Source organism: Drosophila eugracilis, unplaced genomic scaffold, assembly GCF_018153835.1.
Source record: "Drosophila eugracilis isolate 14026-0451.02 unplaced genomic scaffold, ASM1815383v1 contig_415, whole genome shotgun sequence".
NCBI classification, from domain to species: Eukaryota; Metazoa; Arthropoda; class Insecta; order Diptera; family Drosophilidae; genus Drosophila; species Drosophila eugracilis.
The window spans coordinates 881,393-908,966 of record NW_024573278.1 but is presented as its reverse complement, the minus strand read 5'-3'; the positions used below and the strand labels follow the sequence as shown (position 1 = coordinate 908,966).

The window sequence follows — 27,574 nt, the reverse complement described above, 5'->3', positions numbered from 1 at the left end:
AAGAAGGTTAACTATTTGGGTTTTAGAGGACCTTTGGTTTTTCGATTTTCGGGAAACTTGATGGCTCCTGGGAATTTTGATAAATCATGAGTTACATATAAAAAGCTGAATATGTCCATATATTATCTTTTATGCGAGCAGGATATCTTAAAAGTATCTGAACATTAAAATGGTAAATATTTATTTTTTTATTTAATTATGTATTTAAAGTAAGTTACTTTTAATTATTAATCAGTAATCTATAAGGTAACTAGTTGATAGTTACATTATCAGCTAAGGCTTTAACTTCGCTTATGATGAAAATATAAACTTATGTTTCCTACTAGCGGTTCTTACATATAATTTTTTGTAATATACTGTTTTTATTGGGCTTTACAAATTCTATAAATATAGCTTTTTAAATCTTTTTTTTAAGGATATTAAAATAATTAGAGTATTAGCCATCGTCAGCCGAATAAAAAATTATGCCAATCAACCTTAATATAGATTTAAATATTATTATATTATTCAAAAATTACTTTTCAATTTATGTATGTATTGAAATATGAATTATTTTTAACATTCCTTATTTTGATGATTACTTAAAAATATCTTAGTTTTAAAAATATACTGAATCCCCCAGCAAGCATCGATAGTATCAAGAAAAATATCGATGTTAAAATAAAATGGTCTCACTGAATGGTATATTAAACGTTTCGGCTGCAGTCACACTTCGTCTGCAATTTTCAAGACTTATACACGCGCGCTTGTTTTTCGGTTCGCATTGAAAAAAACGGCAAATTATAAAGCGAAGGAGTAACTTAAATTCTGGATAAAAACCTATTTTATACCAGGTCGTTAGTAGTAAAAAAATTAATATTCCGATCGTATACATATCGCAATTATCGGCTCAACTCTGGTGCGAGTGCGACAGCAATAGCAGGCCGAGTGCAGCAGTACGATTGCAGCGAAGTTAAGGGGAAAACCAAAGAAGTTAATAATTATTGGAGTGGAGCTCACAACGAGCAAAAATCCAAAATAAACCATAAACTTCACGACTAGTTATGGAACCCAGGAACGGATAAAAAACAACGGGAAGGGAGTTTTCGGCCCCGCGACAACAACAACAACAGACAGTGGAAGAACAAGACTGCGACGGCCACTCCTTTTGTGTCCGACTTCGAGATGTGTGCGTGTTCGTGTCCGCGTCCGCCTTTGTGTGTTGAGCAATTGAAAACTGGTGATTGCTGAATAAATTAAGGTAGCTAAATTAATAATTAGCGAAGCGAGTTAGGCCAATAAAAAGTGAAAATCTTCTGCGTTTTCGTAAAGCGAAAGAAACTACAGCTACAGTTAGAGATAAGAAGAGCTCTCTCACTCACACACACATACAAAAGCGCAGGCCGACGAACGAGTGTGCGTGCGTGTGCATGTGTTTATGACTCACGGCTGGTTCAGTGAGACTGTGTGATAGAGAGAGAAAAAGAGCGAGAGTGGTGGCTTGAGTAACAGTAACAATACAGAAGGCAAACAACAACAAATCCGCCGAACGTTTAGAATTTTCCAAGTCGAGCGTAACTAAACGCATTGGAAGAAAATCCCCACGCTCACACACATAACCACTTCACATAAAGGGAAAGAGAGAAAGCCGCTGGAAAGATGAGCTTCACCAAGTGGTTTAAGAAGAAGGGCGGAGATGGGGGATCAATTTCCGAAATCGGTGCACCCACAAACTTCCAACGGCACTTTCATGTCTCGCGCAACCAGGAAACGGGTGATCTGGAAGGCCTTCCAGCGCCCTGGGTGCGACTGATGAACTCACAGATCACTCGCGATGAACAGGACAAGAATCCAGATGCCGCCTACCATGCCGTCAAGTTCTACAACTATTCGATTAAGAAAAAAGGAAAATGAGGTATTTAAGCCCTTCATCACCGAGGATGTAATCCACGAGGAGTCCAAGGAAATCGAGAACTATGTAAACTATAAGAACAAGCACAAGTCGCAGGACCCAGAAAAATCCGACGACGATGGCAGTTCCACAGCTACGGAAACGGAAAGTAGCAGCGGTTGTGGCTCCTCGGCGGGAAATAGCAACAGTAGCAGCATCAACGATAGCAGCCAACAGTCAACGGTGCCGCTGGATGCCTTAGAAGAGGTATTCAAAGAACTGAAATCCAACTTTAGAGCACCGCGAAACACTTAAGGCGGTGCCACAGGAACCCCCACCAGTACCGCCCAAGAAATCCCCACATACCATGCCGCCCAAGCCGCAGATTAAGCCAAAACCCCGGGTAACCCAGAAGTTCTCAAGAACATCAGATCTCCGGCGGGATGAGGATTCCGACAATCAGCACAAGATCAACACAGATACCATCATTATCAAGCCAGCCGGCGGTGCCCAGGATGCTGGAGGGGATGACAATCCAGACGAGACGATACTCCGTCGATCGAAGGAGAAGAGGGCTCAGAAGACCGATGCCGAGATTTACGATGAGCTAAGGGCCATTTGCAATCCAGAGGACCCAAGAGAACGTTATAAGACCACCCAGGAGGTTGGAAAAGGTGCTTCCGGTATAGTCTTCATAGCTGGAGATTTGCAGAACGAGTCGCAGGTGGCCGTCAAGACCATCGATATGAAGAACCAGTCCTCCAAGGATCTCATACTCACCGAAATTCGAGTTTTAAAGGACTTCAACCACAAGAACCTGGTGAACTTCCTGGATGCCTACCTACTGGAGCCCGAGGACCAGCTCTGGGTGGTTATGGAGTACATGGATGGGGGCCCGCTGACTGACGTTGTTACCGAGACTGTGATGAAGGAACGCCAAATAGCGTGCGTTTGCCGAGAGACGCTCTACGCGATCAGTTTCCTGCACGCCAAAGGCATTATTCACCGGGACATCAAGTCGGACAACGTGCTGTTGGGCATGGATGGCTGCGTCAAAGTGACTGACTTTGGGTTCTGCGCCAACATTGAGGGAGATGAGAAGCGCCAAACAATGGTGGGAACCCCGTACTGGATGGCCCCCGAGGTGGTCACGCGTAAGAAGTACGGCAAGAAAGTAGACATATGGTCCATCGGCATCATGGCCATCGAAATGATCGAAGGTCAGCCGCCCTATTTGTACGAGACTCCGCTCCGCGCACTCTACCTGATCGCCGCCAACGGTCGGCCGGACATCAAGAGCTGGGACAAGCTCAGTCCCAACCTGCAAGACTTCCTAGACCGTTGCCTCCAGGTGGAGGTTGATCGAAGAGCTACCGCCGACGAGCTTCTTAGCCACCCATTCCTCAACGACTGCAGCGAGGTCAAGGCCCTGGTGCCCAACATCAAGGCCGCCAAGAAGGTGCTCCGACGCAACGTATAGTTGCTGTGCAATCACCGGACGGCCAGGCTGCTCTACGCGTGATCGGAAGCGGGATCGGGATCTGCCCCGTGTGTATAATGAGTTTTCAATGTAAATTTGTTTTGTGTGGACGAAACCGGAACTGGAACTGGAACAGAATGCTGATCGTAGTCTTTGTAGTGTGTACAACCGTAGAAATAGCGAGAGCAGGACTAGGACCCGGCGACTCCCCTTCGAAAACAGGTAAGTCCCGCTCACTGCCTGCCCGCCCTTTGAATACCCAGGTAGCACGCCCATCTGGCCGAGCTCATTATTCAAGCGAAGCGATATCCATTTCAACGGAAACCTTTTCGCAATCGCACATGTGGAAACAGAGGCTGTCGGTTTATTGGCCGATGGGTTAGTTTCACTGCGATGTCTGAATTTTGTCAAAGACCTAGACCCAAAACGGCGATAGTTGCCTATCTTGACTCTCTTAATCAGTAACTGGCTTCGGTTCGAACAACAGATTAAATTCGATCAAGGTTGCGAAGTGCACGAGGTTTTTGTCTCTTGATTAGTTCATTTGCTTTTATAACTAGGAAAATCAAAACTCGAAAAATTGCATGCAACGCCCTTTTAGAAAACTTTCAGAAAATGCGTGTCAAAACAGATGAGAAATGAAGCTAGAAAGTCATTCGTCAAAATAATGGATTGAAACCAGCAGTCGGATTCGTTTCTATTTCATATATTCTTTATTATCAACCTAAAAATGACTCATTCCTAAAACTTTTACTTTAGATAGTTATTTTCCAAAAACTTTTTCATTGTTTAATAATAATGCTTAAATCGTATTCTTTGAATAATATGATTCAAACTTCGCATTACTGTCTCGAAAAATACTTTAATCTTGTTTTCTCGAATTAAATTACTTTACAAACTTGCTTTAAGTTAATGAAAAACAGTTTTGTCTTACATTTTCTTGGGAAGCTTCCCAATGAACTTTAGAAATGTCGTCATTAGAAAAAATTGCCATTTCAGTTTTTTGTTTTGCAATTACATTTATGTTTAAGGCTATTGTTTTTCAAAATTCCCGAAATTACTTTATCACAATGAGTTTCTTGACACAAGTTGAATTCATCATTTCTTTAAATTCTTCTTCCTGTTTTGGAATACAATTCCTAAAAATATAATTTGTAATTTCCCTATTTAATATTACCCTATCTTGGTAGAGCATATACTGTTATAAGGCTAGAGCTACAGTTGCAGTTGTTATTGTTTGTCTCATTCGTTTGCACACCTATTACGTATACTACGTGCAGAGTTTTTGCACAAGACATCCCATTGAAAACTGACAATGGACAAAAAAAAAAGCGAAGGAAAGAAAGAAGCCGCTCCTGCAGCAACAACAAACAACAACTAAGTACGCAATTTAACACGCTCGTTCGCATTTCCTGTTTGGAATATCGCTTTGTCTGGCCAAAAAATATTCATACATCATAATAAAAAAAACTTTAATTCGTACACACAGACAACTGAACAAAAAACACCTACGCGCACCGGATTGCATTTGTATTGGCCTTATCAGCCGAGTACAACACACTGTTTAAGTGCTATTGTAATTCCCCCAGGCAGTCCAGAAATCGTAGTGGTATTTATTTTATCAAGTTCTTAGAACAATTTTCGTCCATTTTCAATGTGATAAGGAAAAGAAAAAAGTAGATCGTGAAAGTTTTTCGAGAGAAAGAGAGGGGGCGGCGAAAGAGCGAAAGTGGAGTCAAAGTCAATGTGTGTGAGTGTGTGTAGCACAAAGAATAAGAGTGTGTATATAATTGATTCTGATGGCGGTTCTCCTGTTCTCTTCATCGCCCCTTCTCTTTCTTTCTCCTTTAGTTCTTCTGCATCTTTGGTTGCCCTCCCACTTACTCAACTTAATTGCTTCTGCTGCAAGAGCAAGTAAGAGGGGGGATGGCGACGTCGCGACTTGGCTGCGCTATTTATACTCTCTCCCACTCCCACTTTTGCCTCGTCTCTTCCCCTTCATTGTGATGCACTGCTTCTGCATTTTCCAGTGGCGGATTAATCTCTGAAATTTGAGGGGGAACATTTTTAATGGGGTGCAAACTGTTTGAATAACTTGCTCATTATTTTCATTACCAAAACCTTAGCGGGATCCTCCTGGTTTAACCCCCCTTGAATCCGCCACTGGGCTCTTCCCCAACTTCTACCGGATCTCTAGGCTCTTTATTTGTTTATATTACTGGCGCATACTTTTGCTTTCCGTTTTGTGGGAGAGGAAGCGAGAGAATGCGATGGAATTGCTTACTTGCGGATATTGAAATCTTGAATGCTGGAAGTACTGGAAAAAAAGTGGGGATAGGGCTATGTTCAGGAATTTCGCAAAAACTGAAACATTTTCTTCGTTTTCCATTTTGTCTTTTGGGCGTGGAACGTCGATGCTGGGGCCAAAGTACAGCTGAATACACAGAAATTATATTTACTCAGTATTTTGATATTATGCTATATAATGCTAATATACATTTTAGATTTGTTAACCTAAGATGACATTATAAACCAGTAACAACATCAAGAAACGGGTTCAATTCTCAGTTCAAAAATGTATTTTAAAATTTTTCTGCTTGATAAATTTTGCAATACTTGATAAAAGCGGATTTGTCATTGTTAGTATATGAACAGGAACTACGAATATATTTGCTAAATTGATATGCAGAAACATTAGTTGGATCCAAATTTCATGTGAACTTTTCTTTCTGTGTAGCCATGTGTGCGTGAGTGAGTGAAAGGGCCTCGTGAATCCCCAGACACATTTGAAAATGGTCTAGCAAGCTACGCCCCAAGACCCAGAAATAATGACTAAACCACTCACATATAGTTCGATTTGGAATGGCGCCGCTGAATGATAATTTCACCTTGCTCGAAAGGTTTTTCGGCTGCTTGCCTGCGTGTGTGAGTGTTTCGTTTATTGAACCACACAAGTTGTTGTTTGGTAGCTATGCGGAATTTTAGATGATTCATTCATTACTTTGCGCCAGCGACTTATTTTTCCCATTTCACGTCGAGGGGGGTGTTTGTAATCGACCTTCCCGCCTCCCTCCCCACCTCTCTGCCAGATCACGCCAACCACAATGCAAAGTTGTGTATTATACTGAATCCGAATCCACTGGCTTTAGTAACATTTGCGAACGGGTGTTTTGTCAGAGTTTCCAATGCCTGCGACATACTCATCCACTCACACTCATACACTCGCTGCAAGTACACTCGCAATAAAAATATATATTTTTGCGGTCCGACTCAGTGGATTGTCATGTAATGTATGCATGCATTGGTACACGATCCACAAGTGAACTTCTTTCGACCCTCTTCGCATCTGGAACGCGCTCTCATTTGCCTGCCAAGTCAACTATCAGTTGCACAGAAAAAAATGTATATTACAAGATGTTTAATTTCATGATTATACGTTTGCGTATTTAAATTGGTAATTGTTATGTTATAATGTGATTAAATGCATGCTATATATATGTTTTGGGGAAAAATTTTAAAATTATCTTCTAGACCTGCAAACTTTGAATTGATAATAAGTTGCTTTATTTTCTGAGTGATGATCTTCTCGTTTCTGATTTCGTCAATGGAAAATTGTGTGGAAAACTGGAAGTGTTCGGCAAGCCGCGTTTCATTGAAATCGAAGCGTGACTTTCGAGCGGGTGCTGCTTCACATGCTGATAAGTATAAACAATTATTGTGCTGATAATTGACGTGCTCCGCTCTCCCATGGCATAACAATAGTTCTTTTGAACAACAGAGAGGGATAAAGTACGGAGGAGGCGGAGGAACAAAACGGGCGAACGACGCCAAAAGATTATGCAGATGCCCCTTGAATTAACCCATCGACAGGGGCGCCATAAAAATTGGTACTGATAATGCATGATTAAATATAATATGCAGTCCATATGACCTCAACCCCCCCGACCCAAGGTCCACCCACCTGTCGTGACTGTAACAATCTATTTTTAACGACTTCTTTGGCCGGCTAATCAACTGGTTATATCAAATGATAAGGGGCCCGCCGATAACGGAACAGTTGTTTGATTAGTTCACTTTGCCTTGCGCTTCCCGAACAAATTGTGTTTTTGTTCATACACTTGTCTCCAACGAATTAGGTCCACTTTGTATTAAATTCAAAATTATTTGTATATTAAAGTGCCGAATTAGAATAATAACATTTTCAGCTTATTCATTGTAGGAAATATAAAAACATTATGAAGTAAATTTTAAAAATATTTTTGTATTCAATACAAACCCACAAATTTCAAGTTTTTTTAAGCTTTACTAGTGCCCATTATTGTACATTCTTTTGCCCATAAACGTATTTCGGGGTGATGACAATTATTAGAGGTCGATGTGTTAATTATTCGCTAACCCATGTTCGTTCTGCCTCTTTTCTTAGCTGCAGAGCAGCAATCCGACCTGGAAATGTACCGACAATAAATAAAATCTCTTTTTATCTTGTTTTGCAGCACGAGACAGCGAAGGCAGAGGAGATGACGCCGGAAAAACTGGCAGGAAGCAGTCGCAAAACGGTGGATCCAAACCGCATCGCTCGAGCAGTTCATCGATGATAGAGGGACGGGGTTATCGCTTAGATTAGATTGTCCTATGGCAAATTAGCTTACTTCGTACATGGCGCATATACATGCATAGATGTGTATATGTGACAACGCACACAAACACGCACATATGATATAAATACTGTATTATTAACTGTAGGAACATAAGTTTGATTACTCTTTATATACCCGTATATATACATAATTGTGATTTAAGCGATTTTATCAAATCTGCATAATGCGATTCTTTATAAAATTAGTCGTAGTCAGTAAGTGCAAACGAAACCCTAAACAGAGAACATGCAATACTTGTTGTAAATTACCAAAAAACAAAAGAAGAAAAAAAAAAAACAAAAAATCAAAACAAAAGCGAAGACGATAATTATAGCAAGTCGAAATGAGTGTAACAAGTGCCATTAGGACTAGAGCTAGCAGCAGCAAGCGACACACCAGTAGCAAAAGCAAAATTATCTCCACAATTTATGCATTTCCCATAGTATACAGATATCAATGCAACAGATAACTAATTAGACAGCTAGATTGCCGGAGCTTGTATATTAGCTGATATTCGCAGTGTTGAAGGGATTGAATGAAAAAGTTTGATATTCCATTTTAATTAGTACAAACTTAAGACTAACCAAAACGCCACAAAGGAACAGATTAAAATAGACTTCCTTGTTCCTTCCCCCGAGATATTTGCCATACGCACAAAGAAAATTGTAACTCTAAAAAGAACCCTATCATAATAGAGATGTTATTTAACGCCGTAATGTGTGTGTCAAAGCTAAACTGAAATACTGGAACAAAGAATAGCCCTAAAGGAGTTTATGCATATAGAATTGGTATACGTACACTAAACCTAGTTCCAATGGGAATTACAAACAATGCCAATTACAGAAAAGAATATCTAGAAGAGGGACTAATTAACATCTTAGCCAAAGTAGGATTTCCTTTCATTAATTTCTTTATTGTTTCAAAATTTGATGCTATTTCCCACCAAAAATATTTATTCAAAAAAGTATATCTATCTTTAGCTAGTCGTCAGTTTCTACAGATATTTTACTGATTCACAACGAAGGCGGAACAAAAAGGGTACATTTTGAGGATATTCTGCCAGCCGGTGTTACCCTTTTTTACTGTTAATATATACACCTACCGATAGGGATTATCTTTTAATTGCAATTCTGATATTAGTAGGCAATGGATTGCTGCTGCTGCAGATCGGTTCATAGTTAAATTTTATATACGAAACGAAATCCCAATATTTGGCCTATAATTATGCATTCATAATTTTTAAAGAGCTTAACCATTAATCGAAAATTTACTTGATTTTCTTAGTTTAGCTTAAATGAGTATTAAGCAAGGCAACGAACGAAGAGTATTTAAGGGCAGTAGAAATGGGTTTAGATTGCCTTTTTGGAAACCGAAACATACCCAACATTACATATTCGCAAACGCATTTAAGACGAACGCAAATATTGCAATTAATACCGTAAATGTAAATGAAACTTAAGTCTTCAAAACCAAACAAAGAACAACAAAAAGGTAGCATAATTTTTTATACGCAACTTTTATTGCAATTGTAAAGGGACGAATAGGAGAAAGAAGAAGCTGACATCAATTTTGATCGATTCGTAATTATATTAATATACACTAAAAGAATTGGCTCTATTTCAATTAAACTTAAACGTAGTTAAAATACAAAATGCATATTAATGTGCAAGGTCTTGATCCGACTTGCCAAAATAAACGTAAACAGTATGATAAATAATACGAAGATCTATAGATATTTATAGAAAAGGAAAAACAATAACGATACACATTAGCGCTTTAATGATCGCTTGAATTCAAAGAGCAAATCACACACTAAGTTTTATGTTTTATGTGCGCACGTTTAGTTTGCTTGGAACCTAAGTCGTATTCGTATATTCTACTATTATTTAGATTTATTTTGCAATTTACGATTTAAGTCAACCTTATACACAGACCCAAAATCCATTTAGTTCTCGTAGTCCCCCATCCACTTCGATCTTTGAAAGTGGCCCCTCACAATTGTATGTATTTAGTTTACCTTGCACTGTAATTTTTATTTTGTGTTGTTAAATATATCGTTATTTACTTATTCGACCAAAGCAGTCGTTGGATCAATATTTTCTGTTGATGCTGCAGTCAAAGCAATATCAAAATGGGGATACAGCTTAATTAGAATTTTCAAATCGATTTGATTACACAAAACTGGGCTCTTTCTCTAATTTCATTTTTCGCTCTTAAAATAAATTTGCTTAACGATAAAAAAGGAAAACTAAACAAATTTAAAATTTATGAGAGTGTAAATAGATAAATTAATGTAAAAGATGCCCAATTTCTATAAGCAGGCCAAATTTGCGGGCTTCTTCTTCTTACAGCCAAACATCCTCGCGATATTTACCCTTCGTCTTCAGTTCCTTCAGCTGCTGCGAGGCTTCTTCCTCAGTAATGTGAAGAACTTTCTGCAGACACTGATTTAATCCATTGGCAATAGATTGAGAAATCTTGGCGCCATCGGCGCACAGATATAACACAGTTTCTGGCTTCAGCAGGAACGTGATCAGATCATCGGCATCGTCGGACATCATTTGTTGCACATAGTTGGGGGATTCTCCTCTCGAATGACACATGCGAAGACGCTGCAGCACAGACGATTGCTGCCAGGATTGCAGCTTTTCCCGCTTGAGAATGGCTTCTGGTTTCTTGGCGCCAATGTAAAGCCAGGAATGTCCTTTATCCTGCTGCGGCTGCTGTTTTATAAGGTATTCTTTGTGGGTAAGGAAACTGAGGAAGGGCGCCAGTCCGGTGCCCACCGCTATAAGTATTTGATTGCTGCCCAAATCCTGCTCTGTGTATCGGAATGCATTGCTCAGTCGCGGGTAGATAACCACTTTAGTATGCTGCTCTGCATCGATTTGCAGTGCTTTCGCCTCTAACATGCTTGTCGTGACTCCGGGTTTGTGACTGAGGAGTGAGTAGATAACGCGAAGTTCCTGGTCACCGGCTTCCAAAGGACTGTTGGCTATGGAATAAGGCCGCGGTAGTAGCCGTGGCAAATGCTCCACCAGAAAGGCCAGCGGTGGTCTGCAGCTGCCACAAAGTTCCATAATATCGGTAAAGAGTAGACCTTGCTCAAGTATAAGTGACTGGTAATGACTAGTGGCCTGTTTTGAGGATAGGCAGGCCAAGAAACTGCGCTCCTTGTCGTCTCTTGTAAACCCGGCTAGAGCGCTGAGAAGTTGCTTCTGCGGAAGGCAGTTTAAGGACAGGCATTGGGTAAGGATCTCACGAGGAGTCGTCTCTGGCGGAATGTGAGCTGGGAGTTTGGCATTTTTCTTGGCGCAGTGGAGCGCTAACTTAAGGTGACATGTGGTGTCAGCCTTGTCAATTAGTTCAAGTTGATGAAGCAGCCGGTCCACTATTTCGGTTCTATTGCTTGGCAAAATACCGATGGTGTCGCCTGGTTGGTAGTCAAAAGATGACTCCAGAGTCAGTTCCACAACACGTTTCGTCTCTGTTGCTTTATCTGCAGCCACAATCACTTTGCTTTCCTTTATCGCTACAGCACTTGGCTGGGAATCAAGGCGGGCGAATGGAAACTTTAAACCCTCGCCGCATCTCAGTTGGGCACATGTTTCAATAGGTATCTACAAAAATACTCTTTTTTAAGGGGTTTTTGCATGGATTCACCATACTCACTTTTTCTTCATCCGTAAAGAACGCCTCTAGATTACCGACCAGCGGCTTGGCGGGAATATATTCATTTAGAATATACGCTCCTATGTCCATTTTATCCGGACCAGGTGATTCACATGCAGCAGTCTGTTAAAAAGTATCGGCTCGTGTGTAATCGATAAGCAATGTTATCGTAAGCATGAGGAGCAATATTTGTTGCTGCACAACAAACCGAAATCTCCAGTAAAATATATTAGTATTAATTGGAAATATAATGGCAGGAAACACCAACAGTGACGACGAGTTCCAGGATGCGATCGGCGAGGAGATCACAGAGAAGGAGGCTACCAGCACGCAGCTAAGTGAGAAAGATGTGGACGAGATTGTGGAGAAACAGAGTCAGCTGGCGTTGGATGACGAAGCCGAGCAAGGTGCGGCTGGCGGGGATTCCATTTTGAAAACACCAGTCGTGGACACTGAACTGACCATCGAAGAGTTGCGCGAACGGGAGAAGGAACTTAGCGCAGAACAGCTGGCCGAGAACAAGGAGAAGGCTGACATACTAAAATTGGATGGAAACGAAATGTTCAAAAACGGCGATCCGGAAGGCGCCGTTACAATCTACACAGAAGCCCTGGACATATGTCCTTCTGACAGCACCAAGGAGCGAGCTGTGCTCTATGGAAACAGGGCTGCTGCCAAGATAAAGCTGGAGGCCAATAAAGCGGCCATCGACGACTGCACAAAAGCCCTCGAACTGTGGCCGGAGTATGTGAGAGTACTCCTTAGGTGGGTGTACATATGTAACCACGATTTATATGTGTATCCTAATATATATAAACTTCTTAAAGACGCGCCAAGCTCTATGAGCAGGACGACAAACCCGACGAAGCTCTCGAGGACTACAAGAAGGTGTCAGAGATCGATCCCGGACAAACAGATGCTCGAGAAGCACAGGTTCGTCTGCCGCCCATCATCAACGAGCGCAACGAGAAGCTCAAAACTGAGATGTTGTCCAGCCTTAAAGACCTGGGCAATATGATACTTAAACCGTTCGGCCTGTCAACACAGAATTTTCAAATGCAACAGGATCCCAACACGGGCTCGTATTCCATAAACTTTAACCAAAAACCAAGCTAGTTCAAAGTTTTAAAAAATAACAAATAAAGCTGTTTCTGAGGATTATGTGGAGAATAATAAGACGTGACCAAGTCTCAGTTTTCGTACAATTTAGACCTCTATCAATGGAATACAAAAAAAATTTAATTATAATCAGGATGATAAAAAAGACCTACCTAATATGAAATTATGGAAATTATATTATAATATGCACAATGTGTTATGCAAGTAATCTGTTTGGTTCCTTCCGCACTTTACTCTAGGTTCATTAAATATGTTTTAGATAATTATACCTGGCTTTTGAGTAGTACTAAGCCGTGACCGACAACAACATTTCGCATCTCTGTAAGTCCGATAACGATAACGATTTACTTGGGTTGAAGCAACAGCTGACTGTGACACTTGTGTTCCCCGTGAAGAAGAAGAACAATTTGTTGGAAAAATCGCAATTCGCAAATTACAAAAGTAAATTCGTGCAATCGAAGGCATTCTTGTGCCCCGTCTTGTGGACCCACCTAGTGGCGTGACCGTGAGCAGTGGTGCATGACAAGACCCAAGAGACCAGCGCCCCCGCAAACCTCTGCAGCCTGATATGAGAGCACCCAGGCGGATCGTGGCCAGTTGATTCCAGCCTAGTTTTCAGAATGTTCCGGAGTCGAAGCTGGTTTGGCGGACCCTGGGGCGGGCGGCCTAAGAACCGCCTGTCGCTGGAGCACCTCAAGTACCTGTACAGCATACTGGAGAAGAACACCACTGTCTCGGAGAGCAACCGCGGACTGCTGGTGGAGTCGCTGCGCTGCATTGCAGAAATTCTGATTTGGGGTGACCAGCACGATTCCCTGGTGTTCGAGTGAGTTGCTATAGTGTCCCTTCCTTGTCACACAACGCAAAGTTATTCTTTGTGTCTTTTAGCTTCTTTTTGGAGAAAAATATGCTCTCCTACTTCCTGCACATCATGCGTCAGAAGAGCGGAGGCTCCAGCTTCGTGTGTGTCCAGCTGTTGCAGACACTCAACATCCTTTTCGAAAACATACGCAACGAGACATCTCTGTGTAAGTCGTAATATCCATTACTAGAAGTAACTTCTATGCTAACGAGTAATTTATTTTTTAGATTATCTGCTGAGCAATAACCATGTCAATTCCATCATGGTGCACAAGTTCGACTTCTCCGATGAGGATGTTATGGGCTATTACATCCTTTTCTTAAAGACGCTCAGTCTCAAGCTAAACACCCATACAATACATTTCTTTTATAATGAGGTTTGCAGAACCTGAAAAATATCTAAACATTCAGCTAACTTGCATTTTTCCTTACAGCATACAAATGATTTTCCGTTGTACACGGAGGCCATTAAGTTCTTTAATCACCCTGAGTCCATGGTGAGGATTGCTGTGCGCACCATTTCCTTAAATGTATACAAGGTTCAAAACTCAAGCATGTTGCGTTTTATCCGAGACAAGTAAAGTCGCTACTTTATATTTTTTAGAATCATTATGAACTATTTAGTTTACTTTCAGAACTGCTGCTCCGTACTTTAGTAATTTGGTGTGGTTCATAGGCAAACACATTTTGGAACTGGATACTTGTGTGCGCACAGATATAGAGTAAGAATTATATCATAATCCATTAGTTTTGGTAACTTACACTTTTCTTCGTCCATAGCCACCAGTCAAATCAGAAGCTTTCCAATTTGGTAGCTGAACACCTGGATCACTTGCACTATTTGAGCGATATTCTTTTGCTGGACATCAAAGATCTAAACGCGGTGCTCACTGAGCACTTGCTGCATAAACTTTTTGTCCCCCTGTACATATTCTCGTTGACACCAGCTCCGCCTCCGCCATCATTGGCGGTGGTCACCCAGAATCTAGCCGCTGTGCTTAATCGCAACGTGGACATCGACATCCAGGAGATGCACAACCCTCGAGTAAGCTCTATTGTGGCCCTTTTCCTGCTCTCATTGGTCTTCCTGGTGGTTTCACATGCCCCGCTGGTCCACGCCCTGGCATGGGTTATCCTCAACGGCGACCACAGCGTCTTTAAGGAGGGCGCGGCTGAAATTCTCAATTCATACGTTGAGCACCGCGAGGTTGTTGTGCCTGGGTTCGGTGAGCCCAATGAAAGCCTTGAACAGGCGCTGGATACAGTGACCGGTCAGTCCAGCGCCTCCAGCTATGCTCTCAGCGAGGACAGTGGCGTTGAATCCTCCTCTCCGGCTGCCACAGAACTGGACTCTCAGACAGATGCGATAGAAGCAGAGCAGACAAAACTACGTAACATAACAGATGAAGAAAAGCAGTTGCTGCAAAAAACATCTTCCTCAGCGAAGTCAGATTTTGTTGAGATGGCCAAACCCTTTTTGGACACTGTCCTGCATGCTTTGGATTGCACCGAAAACGATTACCTGGCGCTGCTTTCTCTGTGCCTCATATATGCAATGTCGCACAATCGTGGTAAGTTTTGTTTCGACTTCCTTGTACTTGTCCTATCGCTCTGTTTTTGGTCTAATGCTATGTAACTTTTCATTGCTCTGTTCACCCCATTTGTGCTTCATTCTAATTGCTTTCTATGTGTGTAATGAACATTTCACATTCTGGTACCTGTCACACTCCAGATGGTATGTAACTTGACCACTTCCCGTACTAATCAATCATTAGCTATCAGATCCAACCAATCACTAATTTGTTCTTAAACTATTTCACATAGGCATAAAAAATGAGTGGTTCGAGCAGGTTCTGGCAAAGTCAACGCGTGGCTCCTTCAGCTATAAGACAGCCTTGATTGAGCAGCTGCTGAACATTATCACACAGTCTAGTCAGCCATGTATGTAGAATAATTCTACCCTTATAAGAAAAATATTTAATAATCCTTTACTACAAACTTAAGCCTCCCGCATTCGCTTGATCACCGTTGAGATTGCTTTGGAGTTATTGGTAACCTTCACCCGTCCCAGCTCTGATGAGACTCGCTGCATCACCGCAGCCCAACAGGATCTCCTCTTCAGCGCCCGTAACCAGTCAATGGTGGTTCTTCGCAACTTTTACAAGTCGGAAGACATATTTCTTGATCTTTTCGAAGACGAATATAATGAGATGCGAAAGGCTCAACTAAATGTGGAGTTTCTGTGCATGGACTCCACCATCCTACTGCCTCCTACAGGAACGCCCCTTACAGGTATTAACTTTACGCGACGCCTTCCCTGCGGGGAGGTGGAAAAGGCCCGCCGAGCTATCCGTGTATACTTTCTGCTGCGACGCACGTGCCAAAAGTTTCTGAATGAGAAGGAGTCCCTGCTGCCGTTGACAAATGTCATCAATCTTGTGCAGGTGGAGAACGTGCTTGACCTAAGTGAGTTTTAGCCTTAAAAAAACTCAAAACATTACACTAAATAATCTTCATTCCCGTAGATAATAGTGACCTGATTGCTTGCACAGTTGTGGCCAAGGACAGCAGTAAACAAAGACGCTTCTTAGTTATTGATGCACTGCAGTTAATCCTGGTTGAGCCAGATGCCAAGCTGCTAGGATGGGGAGTGGCCAAGTTCGTAGGATTTTTGCAGGACGTGGAGGTGCAAGGTGATAAGGACGACTCGCGGTGTCTGCACATAACTGTGCACCGCGGAGGGGTCACTCACAACCGCTCCCCGCTGCTCTCGGCAAAGTTCCTTTTTGATGATCACATTCGATGCATGGCTGCCAAGCAGCGGCTGACCAAGGGGCGCAGCAAAGCGCGTCAAAAGAAAATGTACCAGATCGCCCAGCTAATCGAGATTCCTGGTCAAATGGATTCGCCAGTATTCGCTGTGGGCGGCACCATGGCTGTGCCTAGTGGCGGTGGCAGCGGCAACAGCAGTGGTAGCAGCTCCCGCAGCGGTCATCATCGTCCTATGTTCTCGACGGCCAATCGCGTACCTGGATTTGCAGCCGTGCTACGAGGAAACAATAGCGCCGGGGTTAGTCGTACTCAGATGGCGCCGAATCGATCTATCGAGGGGTAAGTTGAAGTAGATGTGTTATCATGTTCCTCATTCCCATCCTCATTTGTGCGTCTTCCTGCAGAATTAGGAATGAAAGCGCAGGCCGCTCCCGACGCCGCAGTCCCAGCTCAACTTCGGGCTCTAATCTTAGGGCAGATCACTCGGATCGGGAGCGATCGCCCAGTGTTAGTATGGGCAGCCACAGCTCCTCGCAGTCGCGGGAGAACTCCCAGCCCAGAAGCACGGGCAACCGTTCGCGGGAGAGCAGCCCTAGGATGCCAAGGCCGCGGTAACGATACAAAACTTTTGTCCGTTTTTTTTTGTTCAATTGGTTGATGTTAATGAGTTTTGGGAATTGTAGATTCATTCTTTATTAGTTTGTTAGATGTAATTATTTAAATGGGATTTTATAGTTTCTTTACATCTTTCTTAAAATTTTCAAAATTCAGTGCTATTAATTATAGTAAAAATAAATGAAACTTTTTCCATTACCATATATATAACATGTATTGTAAGATTGACGTATTTTAGTATTAACAATAATGTCTACAATTATTTACGAAAATATCCTTCAAAGGCTTTATTTAACCTTGCAATAATTTCGAAAATAAATAGTGAATGCTAATTAATTGTTTGTTCATTCTTCATAGTTTCTGGTTTCTTATTTATTATAAAGTATCTAAGTTTCAATAGCATGTGCATGTTCAGCATTAAAATTTTTCCATTATTAATGATGAAAAAATAAATATTTTTTCTTTCCAGTTCAGAGGAGATTCCTCTTGAGGATTTCCAGCACTCGCGCACCAACAGTCCGCACTCCCGGGGAAACCCTTCGCCCGCCTCCCGCTCGCACACGCCAATTCGGGTGATCCATTACGATCAAATATCCGGGCACAGCGGCTCGCCACGAGATTCATCTCTTGGGGGTACTAACGCCCTGTTAAGCCAGCTGAACGGCCTGGCCCGCGAAGCCCTGCCAGTGCAGAGCTCCGAGGAAACATCTTTTATCGGGAGCGACGTAAACGACTCTACTGGCGGCTCCGACAGCAGGCGTCGGGGAGCCATTGAGACGGTCTAAATTAAATAAGAAATTCTAGTATTACATTGGAAGGAGCCTTATGCTTAAATTGTTGCTAACCTTTTGTTATTCCAATTGACTTATGTGGTGGTAAACACTCTTATTGCTTTTAATTTTAAATAAAAGTTAATTTGACGAATTTGAACTTAAGTGGTGTATTTCAATTAATTTTAAGTATTGAATGGATGTATTCTTGTACTACAGTTGTCAAATATAGCTATTATGGTTGTTTCAAGAACATGAATATTAATAATATACAATTGCTTCTATTTTTTTTCCGTTCAAGCAAGGGTCCAAACAAAATTTAAAATTTAAGGAATGCCTCTAATGTCAGTTATTTGTGTGAATGGCAAGAAAACCGTATCAGCTGTTGCTTGTTTTTGTTTTGTGACATAACCGCAATTTACCAGAAGCTCAAATTCATCAAACATTTAATAAAAACACGCGTTAACTAATATTATTTATTAAGTTGATATGTCCCACAAGTACACTGAGTTGATTAAACTCGGCACGCAGTATGCCCGCCGTATGAACTACCTCTCAAATCGCATATTCGACGAAGTAGCGCGCACCACCAACGAAAAGTCCATGAAGGTTTGTTCTTATTTTTATTTATAAAAAAATGTTTAAAATGCCTCATTTCTTAATATTCTAGGTGGTTCGGATGTTCTCAGAGGAACCTATTCACAAAAGAGACTATGTGGTTAACTGGTATCCACGACACGTGGAGACTCACTTGCTGATGAAGAACCTACGCGACTACGGATTGTTTCGGGATGAGCACCAGGACTTTAAGGAGGAGATGAAGCGTCTGCGCAAGCTACGTGGCAAGGCACCACCCAAAAAGGGCGAGGGCAAGCGAGCCTCGAAGAAGTAGTATCATAAATAAACAAAAACACAACTTTATTTAAAAAAATCTATTCTGTTCTGCTGCGAGTCAGCAACTTGGCACTGCCTTGAAAAACCACCTCGTCGTTTTGCTGTATATCGTACTCCACGGTGGAGATTTTCCGACTCTGAAGTAGGCGCACAGTAACCAGGGTATCTGTCTCAATTCGACAGGGTTTAATAAACTTGAAGCTCTGCTCAAGAACCACGGTCCCGGGTCCCGGTAACTGAGTTCCCATAATTCCAGCTACCACCGCATTTAGCAGGGCTCCATGCACGCGTCGCTCCTCAACAGGTGTTTCTAGGCTGTGAATGTAATTGTGATCGCCAGTGAACTGGGCAAACTGCTCCAAATCACTTTGAGAAAACCGCTTAACTACTTGCACTTGCTGAAGTGCTCGGCTGCTCAGCTGACGGCGAAGTTGAAGAAACATTTTGTAGTTGAATAATCTCGGTACGTGTGGCGAAATCATGCAGTAATAAATGGCAAAGGTTAACAATGCGCTTATCTTGAGCTTTCACCCGCCACTCCTGCACAGTTTTAAGAACCGAAGGACTCAGCAGTACGTCTCTGCCAGCCTCACCGGATTCCAGTAGTTGGTAGAAGAGTGCTAGACTGTGGAGCAATGTTTCTGGATGATCTGTTCGGACAAAAAGGTCAGTGATGAGTTTTAACTGCTCCCTGATAAATTTGGAAGCGGCTTTGTCTGTAAAATATAGATTAGAATCAATTAGAAGCTAAGTCTACAAATCCTACTTTTCATACCCAAACAAAGATTACACAATGCAGCAATTGCGTGTAATTTCAGTTGCTGATTTTGGGACTCTAGCGATGCCTGGAACACATCAAGGGCTTCGGCCTCCAGTAGGTGTGGCCAGTTGATCGGATCGTAGGCAAAGTTGGCCAAATTCGCAGTCACCTGCTCCTGGGCCTCTAAAAATGAATATTCAAACAGTTAATCGTTCAACCAATAAAAAATTAAATCCTCACCGATGTTTGTCGTTGTGTAATACTCATCGACCAGGTGACCAATGTACTCCCGGCGGTCTATGCCCTGAGCAGGAGTCCTCCGCTTCAATGTCCTGCGGCTGGAGAACATAAAAGTTTTTCACTGTCGGGATTTGAAATACGTCCCAAAGTACCATTCACAAATTAAGACACCTATGGACATTCTCATGGAAACGTTGACATCGCGGGTAAAAAAGTTCTTGTTAAACGAAAATGTAGGTAAAATCTCCAGGGACTTTTTATTATATGTATGTAAGCATAAAATCGAACAACCAGGCAGAGGATAACATATTTTTTTGTTTCTTTTATTTCAGTATGCATATAAAAAAGCAAAATGCGATAAAATATTTCAAAGATAATTTTATTAAAGCAAATTTAGTTTTTTAAATGTAAACCACCATTTAGTAAAAACCTCCCTCGAATCTATCCTAATCCCTTATCCTTCCTTTTTACTAGAACTCTCAGTTCCTGAGAACTCAGTGTCATTGGAATTGCTAAAGTGGCTCCTGGCAGCTGCAACGGATTTCGGTGGGACGTTGAACAGAGGGTGGGTGGGCAGTAGTTCGTTAATGGTGTCGCCAAGGACCTGCGGGCTATTGGCGCACTCCGAGTGCTGGGCAATGGAAACACCACTGAGGGTATAGCATGTGTGGTAGAGATCTTGCGGTCTGGAAATTCTCTTCTTTAAATATACAAATTCAGTAAGTTAATAAAAATTACTTACTTTCCGGGCTTATCGATAAGCCCACCGCTCTGCTTCTGACAGCAGAGCAGGATGTACTCCTGTAGGGCCTCTACATCAAACAGAGTGTGCTCCATCTGCTTGTCAACGCCCGACAGCGTGGCCTGTGTAATGGGAATTGTGGCGCCAACCCAAAAGGAATAGCAGCCATCGACCAGTTTATTAGTCCTTCCCTGGAAGCCTCCTTCAAAACACATCTGCCGGCGCAAAGTCCACTTGAGCAGGGCCTGTCTATCGCACTTCTCTGCTTCGTTGAGCAGCGCCAAGCCAGCAATTCCGCAAAAAGTGTAGCCACCGTGAGCCTCCAGATCAGGGGCTCCACCAAATCCGCCTTCGTAAGTCTGACACTGAGCTATCCAGTCACCGGTGCCGGCAAACAACTCTTTTATCACCGGCTCGGGAAGATTAACTAGCTTAGCGCAGGAGATAGCGCAATAGGCGCCACGAACATCTGTCTCTCCGTCCACATGAAGTCGAAATGAGCCATCTGATTCGCGGACACTGAATAGAAACTGCACCAAAGTAGGGCGATCAATGGTTCGGTACGCTTTTTCTGTTCCAATTATACAGAGGCTGTTTACAGCTGCATATGTTGGCGCCAGGTGGGCATACTGTCCTGGACCTCCACCAAAACCTCCGGTTGGCGAGCGGCATCTATGGAATAGAGGAGAGTTGGTGAAACTATTTCTACGATATCTATTAGGTACACACTTGCCAAGAAACTGCACCACCTGGTCTAGTGTCTGATCATCGAAGGTGAAGCTAAGAAGCTGTGCCGCCTGGAGGATCCAGTAAACACACCACGGGCGACTGCTATCCAGGCACTCATAGTTGGAGGGAAGTCCTCTAAGCATTAAGTCTAGGTAGTACTGGTGCTCCAACCGGAAGATCTGGGTAAGGCGCGGGTGAGTGTAGAGTAGCTGCTCAAAGCGGTCAAAGCATTTCTCCACCGATCCTTCAGTCTTTTGCTGCAAGTTTCCATCAAGTTCTTATCTTTTGACTGACCTCGCCAGATGATTACTCACCTGCTCGCGGGACGTGGTGGTGGACACCTTCTCGTCGTCGAACATGTCGATCTTTAAGCGCCGAAAATTGCGAAACAGCAGCTCCACCTCGGATCCCATTTTGGCGCTGGTTTATATTCCTTCAAATTAAATAAAATAAACTAAAAACGTTTTCGCCGAATAGGAATTTCACGACTGTTGTTTGGGTCGAGAAAATCTGTTTTACAACACTACATACACTGAGTATGTGGGGTATTCACAAAAACAAAAAAGTAAACGTTTTTTGCTATCCACAAGTGATGTTTCTTTATGTTCTATGTTTTTTTAATTTGCAAGAAGTGTATACATACATATGTATTTACGTAGATATATATAAATGAGTATAAACATATTTAATATTTTAATACACACAAAATTACGAATAAAATTAATTATTATTCAGTTATCTTTGGGACATCAGGCTTTCTGTGGTGACAAGCCTAAAGACGCTGGTTTGAGAACTAGAATCCTGGATCAATGCTAGGGCTGCCTCGTCAGAAGTCCAATAGGTATACAGTTCCATGAAGCCATAGACGGCAATGCACACCACTAAATAGGCGGTCAGAGTGGCAAAAATCTGAAACACAATTAGCAATGAGATCTGCAACAATCACCAAATCAATCAATTTACAATGTTCGGTCACCTACACCACAAAACTCACAATGATGCTTCCCTTTATGATCAGCAGAAGCCATTCATTCCAATGGAGCTTGCTAACCCAAGTTATAAGAGGATCCGATCCTGACGGGACATTTCGGATACTCAATTTGATCTCTCCTCTTTCCCCCCAGGTATCTGTCCTCAAGGGCAGAAACCAGTCGTAATAGAGCTGGGTCAGCATTGGCACCTCAAATGGTGACTTTTTCTGAGGGATATTCTCGTTTTCGGATTGTTCCTGGGATTGGGTCTGTCCATCCGTTAAGTGCTGAAAGCAATCATTGAAATCAGCCAGGGTCAGTTTTCGAGACGAGTGGCAATCCTCCTGCGTATTGGGATTGTAGTGGTGGCGAGGTGGGATAGCCAGTTTCCTGTTCTTTTTCTTGTTAAGATTTGCCAAATTGGGTTTCGGCACTTCCTGCTGTTGCAGGAATTATACAAATTATGATTAGTTAGAATGATTAGTTAGATTCTATATATTGAATTGAGTACTCGGTAAAAAACATACAATATTATATATTTTTTAAAGTACATTTTTTTTGCGAAGTATTTTTTAAAATATGAGAAAAAAATTAAGGAAACACCCAATTTGTGTAACCATAGGCCCCGGCGAGATTCGAACTCACGATCTCCTGTTTACTAGACAGGCGCTTTAACCAACTAAGCCACGGCGCCATGTTCACGCGTGTGGTCAAAGTTTAGACGTTTGCTTCCTCTTCTGCAGGAATGTATAAAATTTCGCTACTCGTATGCACTGCTTTATCAGCTTGCTGGAAAGCAGTTTTAATTCAGTTTAATGTTAAAAGCAATAGATGGCGTTGAAGTAAAACAAAATATTTAAAAAACGTAAATTGAAAAAAATTAAATTAAATTAAATAAATTATAATTTTTCCCATAATGAAACATACCAGTGGCGGTCCTCGCAAATGCAAAAAATTTGAATCGTACTTCCCCTGCTTGATTAGATCAATTTCTTCCATCGAGACAAAATTTCCTGGATCGACACCTTCATTGCTGAAAATATCGTAGTATTCCCCAGGGCCCGAACAGTCTGACACCTCTTCGCACTGATCTTTTTCCACGTTGAAAAAGCTGCGCTTGCCAAAGTATCGCCTTTCGCAATTTAAAGGTGTACAGTTCCGGAAGTAATCCATGTCCCAATTGTGACAGTCCGTATAATCCATTCGCTTGCGCAGTTTATTGCTATGCGGATCAAGAGTCTCAAAGCGGGTATCAAAATACAGGATCTGACTGGAGGTGGCTACCGCATCCGTGTCATGGGCACTCGTAGCAGAGATTAAAATGGGGCAACTGCCCACTCGATTGTACAGAGACTGCGGTAGCAATGTAAAAATAAATTTCATAACTGAATGAAACCGTTTTTATAAATCGCGAAATCTTTGTTTCCTCAAAGTAACATCTTTACTTCTTAAACTAACTATAAATGTTATAACTATACTAACCACTGTGGGCCATACTAGGGAAACAGTTTCACTCTTGCCTGGTTCAACGGCACCGAAATCACCGCCAAAGATTCGTCCCATCGAGTGCACCTGCTCACCTTCGGTTGTGTTTACAGAGCATTCCCCATTCGGGACGATCGTGAAATCTAGAGTCTCCCTTGTGTCACCTCTGATACGGTTGGTGACGGTCAGATCTGTTGGATTTAGATCTGTTAGGATCGATAAAAACCAAATGTGAACTTTACCGAAGATCAGGCCAATGTCCTTATCCCGAGGCACACGCACTATGACCTTTGTGGCACACAGGCTTCCGCCGGCGATATGTCTGTTGAGTAAAACGAAGCAAACCAACAGGTATTGTAACATTTTTTGATTTAATTTCCTTGGCTACTAACAAAATAACGATTGTTTTCGCTGTTTAGTTTAATCCATGAAACATATACATCATTTTGCAAGAGTTGCGGACTTTTGGTCAAAAAACTGAGATAATATGGAACGAACTTTTACCATTTGCTTGACAGCCCGATAAATTTCGTGGCCAAACCCAGTATCAGTTGATAGTTCCCCATATAAAATACTTCGAATACATCAACCCCTTTGAGTGTCCTTATCCACATACTTCTTACTGCAGAAGGGGCTCGTCACGATGAGGATCCCTAATGGGTTGTTGTTTAATTAAGTGTAATTTTAGTGGTTGGCTACCCCTAAGTCGAGTCCTGGCAATATCCTGGCTGGGTTCGTACTCTGTATCGCCGCATCTGTATCCATGGCAACATTTACTGCATCCATTGCAATTTATGTTTTAATCATCAAATGCGACCCAATTAATCAACGTTGCTGGCCTTAATTTATGCGGCGGAACAATGTTTTGAAGTAACCCGACGCGACATCGCACGACAGGTGACATTTTGCGGCGCAAAAAGGACGCAGAGTGGGGAGGGAGAGCTGAATGCAATGCATATTCATATAAGCCAAGACGTAATTTATGCCGAAATTCAAAACTAATTTGACAGGAAATAATTAATTTGGCATCGAAAGAGTCCAAAATAAAAGTGCTGCCAGCCAGTGCCAATTAAAATTATTTCGCTTTCATTACCCAATGGAGCAGCCGTAATAAAAGTCTTACCAGAAACCCGAAAAAACCCCAACCTCTCGGCACATCCAATCCCAGAGACAAAGACAGCAAAAATAAAAGGCGAAAACTAAGCAAGCCAAAAGCAAAAAAAAAGTTTAAATAATGAAATCACTTCGCACCATCTCGAAATTGCTCATTAACATTTTGTGTTTGCGATATCAACTTGTGAAAATCACAGGGCCCAGCAGACTCCGTTGTGACTGGAGTCCGGACTCCAGGCCGGGCCAAAACAGACCATACCCATACCCATACCCATACCCATACTCATACCGATACCAAAAGACCAGGCCCAAATGCAGACCCAGACTCCGAGGCAGCAGCAGCTACTTGGCTTTTATTTATTATGCCATGTTGTTGTTGTCGCCGTTGAGGTGTTGCAGTTGCTGTTTTAGCCAAGCTGACTCTTATTAGTTGGGTCAGTCCGTCTTACATTTCTTGTCTTTTTTTTTAGCCTTTTTCTCTGTGGAGGAGGTGTGAAATCTGTTGAAATCCCCTCTGGACTTTCCCTCTAGCTGGATGTCCTCGCTGGCCGGCTGGTTTCGTCTGCGGGTCGTGATTTGTCTGCAAAAGACACAAACAACTCCTCGGACCTCAGCAATTTTTCTAAAGGTCGTTTGCTTTACCTTTACATTTGCCTTTACTCAATGAAATTGGCTCAGCTACCCATGATACACAGGAAGAAAAGTCAGAATAGTGTTGTTCATCATTATTTTTATATACTTAACTGTACTAGTAAATAATATTAGTTAGGAATGACATCTATCTTCCATTCTATATGGTTAGTTAGATTTATTTAGGTCCCACATGGCGTATACTAAATGTGAATAAGAAATTTAAAGTGATTCTTTTTAAAATGTTCAACTACTTCGTGTTAAGTAATAAACCTTTCAACTTCTGTCATGTAAGCTGCATACCCCATATTTTCTCACAGTGCATCACACATCCCAGCAGCGAGAACTGCAGTCAAAGTCAGAGATAAGACGGCTGGCTAACTGACTGGCTGACTGGCTGACCGGGTGTATTTCAGTAGCCATTCGATTTATGTTAAATAAGCTGAACGCAAGCTCTGTTTGTTGTAAAATACCAATTGCCAGGCTCATCCGCGAGGAGGAACAGAGACGGATGGTCTTGAAATGTGGGAGTGGGAGAGAGATTCCTCTGTGATTCACGTTTCTGCATCATTCCATTTTTTCATTTATTTCTGTTTTTTTGTTTCATTTTCCATGTGTCGTTGTCGCTGCTGCTGCTGTTGCTGCTGGTGTTTGTGTTGTTGTCGTTGGACTGCATCAGATTTCTTAATTTAATTGGCTTTATGCAAGAAGAGGTTCTCTTCTTTGCTTGGGGATAACTTTTATAGACAAACTGTCTGCAGGTCCTGCTACTCCTGCTCCTCTGCTCCTCCACCTACCAATACCTTCTCCTTCAGGCCATCTCCAATCTGAAAGCCAGAAAAAATCGTGGGAATCGTCTATCTGGGCGCGTGTGGACTCGCCGCTGCAAATGCAAAACAGCTTAACCCAATTTTTTGTTACTTCGCCTCAGCACAAAAACAAAACAAAAAATCAATAAGAAACAAAAGAAAATGCTGCACGTAATTGTAAGTTATGAGCAGCCGCCGCCGCACCAACAACTGGCCAGAATAAAATGAAAATCGTTGAGGTTTTCCATCATCGCGTGCAGGCTGGCAGCGTTTTAAGAACAATTGCAGCGCATTTAAGCATAAATGCAGGCAAAAAACTCCGCGTTTCCGCACTGGGAAAAAACATATCTTCTGAACTTTCGGTTAATACCAGTTGGGAATTATAGGCACATTGAGTGGACTATAAGCTTAACTAAAGGTTGTAGTGCCACAAAATTATAAATAAATTTGAAGGTAAATTTCATTGCTAGAACTCTTAGATATAGTTTTATATAAGTTTAGAATATTTTAGTAGATTAAACAACTTAAAATATATGTAGCATACCAAAGGGAGCTATAGTCATTTTCATGATCATCATCATATCTAATAATATACTACAATATTTGTCCTCCTATCACCTCCTATTTTTTAAGTTGTTTTATTTTGAGTGCTCTGTAGGTGTATTGGCATATGTCTGTGTAAGCTTTGCTAGTGTGTGCGACACTTAATCATCAGCGTGAAATGAAGAAAAAGAAATGGCCAAGTCGAGGCCAACTGTGTACTTGGCTCTTCTTTCCTCGCTCCTGAGAATGTACGAGTACATATATAATTAAGCCATAAATTCTGTTTTTATGATTTTCCACAAAGTTATGAATTTATGGCAGCCCACAAAGCACTCAAATGCAGACACAAATACATACACAACCACTTGCGGCAAAAACGGAAGTGAATTTAAATGCGCGCGCATGCGAAATGGAAGTAGAGTTCCCCTCTCTCCCCCTCAACCCATCATCTGAAAAATTAAAAAAAAAAAAGGGAAGACCAATCGTAGTTAGTCCGGCCATGTTTGCCCATAAATGTGTCGAGCACTTTGCCCAGACCTCGTAAATTTAACGCTTTTAAGTTTTATTTCTTTCGCTACGGTCGCTCTCCATTTCGTTGATGGATGTTGGCAAAGAGGGTGGGGTATAAGGGGTTAAATAAAATTTAAATATTTATTGTACTCTATATTTTGTTGCCATGCAAATTGGCAGAGCTCCTACCGCAATCTATATAGGCCATGGAGCTCGAAGGGTGTCCATTTCGGCTACAAAATGTACACCGAATTTCTTCGGCATTAATTGCATAAAATTGTGCCCCTTTCGCTGAAGTTGTACATGTAATGATATCCCCTCGACTGAGTGGTACTCCTCACTGGGACAATTA

At 41.9% G+C, this 27,574-nt stretch overlaps 8 protein-coding genes and 1 non-coding gene across 13 annotated transcripts; 4 read left to right on the top strand and 5 right to left on the bottom strand.

Moving 5' to 3' along the window:
* Positions 1–694: 694 nt before the first annotated feature.
* Positions 695–8,703, top strand: LOC108111486 (serine/threonine-protein kinase PAK 2). The gene is given in 4 exon segments (XM_017220973.2): positions 695–1,878; positions 1,880–2,161; positions 2,163–3,572; positions 7,844–8,703. Coding segments are annotated over 3 exon segments (1,752 nt in total). The 5' UTR covers positions 695–1,638; the 3' UTR covers positions 3,393–3,572; positions 7,844–8,703.
* A 781-nt stretch (positions 8,704–9,484) lies between these two features.
* On the bottom strand, positions 9,485–11,810 carry LOC108111487 (methionine synthase reductase). Its single transcript, XM_017220974.2, has 2 exons — positions 11,660–11,810; positions 9,485–11,607 (listed from the first exon to the last, which is right to left on the bottom strand). Exons 1-2 carry the CDS (start codon positions 11,747–11,749, stop codon positions 10,333–10,335), a joined length of 1,365 nt encoding a protein of 454 aa, XP_017076463.2. The 5' UTR covers positions 11,750–11,810; the 3' UTR covers positions 9,485–10,332.
* Positions 11,811–11,820: 10 nt separating this feature from the next.
* LOC108111489 (tetratricopeptide repeat protein 1) lies at positions 11,821–12,974 on the top strand. The gene is made up of 2 exons (XM_017220975.2): positions 11,821–12,424; positions 12,487–12,974. Exons 1-2 carry the CDS (start codon positions 11,910–11,912, stop codon positions 12,773–12,775), a joined length of 804 nt encoding a protein of 267 aa, XP_017076464.1. The 5' UTR covers positions 11,821–11,909; the 3' UTR covers positions 12,776–12,974.
* Positions 12,975–13,134: 160 nt separating this feature from the next.
* LOC108111485 (protein CLEC16A homolog) lies at positions 13,135–17,956 on the top strand. 4 transcript variants are annotated; one of them, XM_017220969.2, is made up of 12 exons: positions 13,135–13,604; positions 13,667–13,806; positions 13,868–14,016; positions 14,074–14,216; positions 14,275–14,361; positions 14,420–15,210; positions 15,372–15,374; positions 15,464–15,580; positions 15,644–16,105; positions 16,165–16,750; positions 16,816–17,022; positions 17,496–17,956. In XM_017220969.2, exons 1-12 carry the CDS (start codon positions 13,399–13,401, stop codon positions 17,809–17,811), a joined length of 3,207 nt encoding a protein of 1,068 aa, XP_017076458.1. In that variant the 5' UTR covers positions 13,135–13,398; the 3' UTR covers positions 17,812–17,956. The 4 variants fall into 4 exon arrangements, with proteins under 4 accessions (XP_017076458.1, XP_017076460.1, XP_017076459.1 ...); XM_017220971.2 differs by lacking the exon at positions 16,816–17,022; XM_017220970.2 differs by lacking the exon at positions 15,372–15,374 and having other exon boundaries at positions 13,136–13,604.
* A 216-nt stretch (positions 17,957–18,172) lies between these two features.
* Positions 18,173–18,717, top strand: LOC108111490 (28S ribosomal protein S33, mitochondrial). Its single transcript, XM_017220976.2, has 2 exons — positions 18,173–18,405; positions 18,467–18,717. The coding sequence occupies exons 1-2, from the start codon at positions 18,286–18,288 to the stop codon at positions 18,686–18,688; spliced, it is 342 nt and encodes a 113-aa protein (XP_017076465.1). The 5' UTR covers positions 18,173–18,285; the 3' UTR covers positions 18,689–18,717.
* LOC108111491 lies at positions 18,698–19,832 on the bottom strand. The gene is made up of 4 exons (XM_017220977.2): positions 19,691–19,832; positions 19,466–19,633; positions 19,198–19,406; positions 18,698–19,109 (listed from the first exon to the last, which is right to left on the bottom strand). Exons 1-4 carry the CDS (start codon positions 19,797–19,799, stop codon positions 18,729–18,731), a joined length of 867 nt encoding a protein of 288 aa, XP_017076466.2. The 5' UTR covers positions 19,800–19,832; the 3' UTR covers positions 18,698–18,728.
* A 221-nt stretch (positions 19,833–20,053) lies between these two features.
* LOC108111462 (protein farnesyltransferase subunit beta) lies at positions 20,054–21,664 on the bottom strand. Its single transcript, XM_017220933.2, has 4 exons — positions 21,476–21,664; positions 21,162–21,418; positions 20,433–21,104; positions 20,054–20,376 (listed from the first exon to the last, which is right to left on the bottom strand). Exons 1-4 carry the CDS (start codon positions 21,572–21,574, stop codon positions 20,145–20,147), a joined length of 1,260 nt encoding a protein of 419 aa, XP_017076422.1. The 5' UTR covers positions 21,575–21,664; the 3' UTR covers positions 20,054–20,144.
* A 232-nt stretch (positions 21,665–21,896) lies between these two features.
* Positions 21,897–23,980, bottom strand: LOC108111475. Of its 2 annotated transcripts, none has more exons than XM_041818929.1 (5): positions 23,860–23,980; positions 23,615–23,808; positions 23,060–23,485; positions 22,156–22,572; positions 21,897–22,094 (listed from the first exon to the last, which is right to left on the bottom strand). In XM_041818929.1, exons 1-5 carry the CDS (start codon positions 23,978–23,980, stop codon positions 21,897–21,899), a joined length of 1,356 nt encoding a protein of 451 aa, XP_041674863.1. The 2 variants fall into 2 exon arrangements, with proteins under 2 accessions (XP_041674863.1, XP_041674864.1); XM_041818930.1 differs by having other exon boundaries at positions 21,897–22,070; positions 22,156–22,569.
* Trnat-agu lies at positions 22,753–22,826 on the bottom strand. The gene has a single exon. It is a non-coding gene; the product is annotated as a tRNA-Thr (tRNA).
* Positions 23,981–27,574: the final 3,594 nt, after the last annotated feature.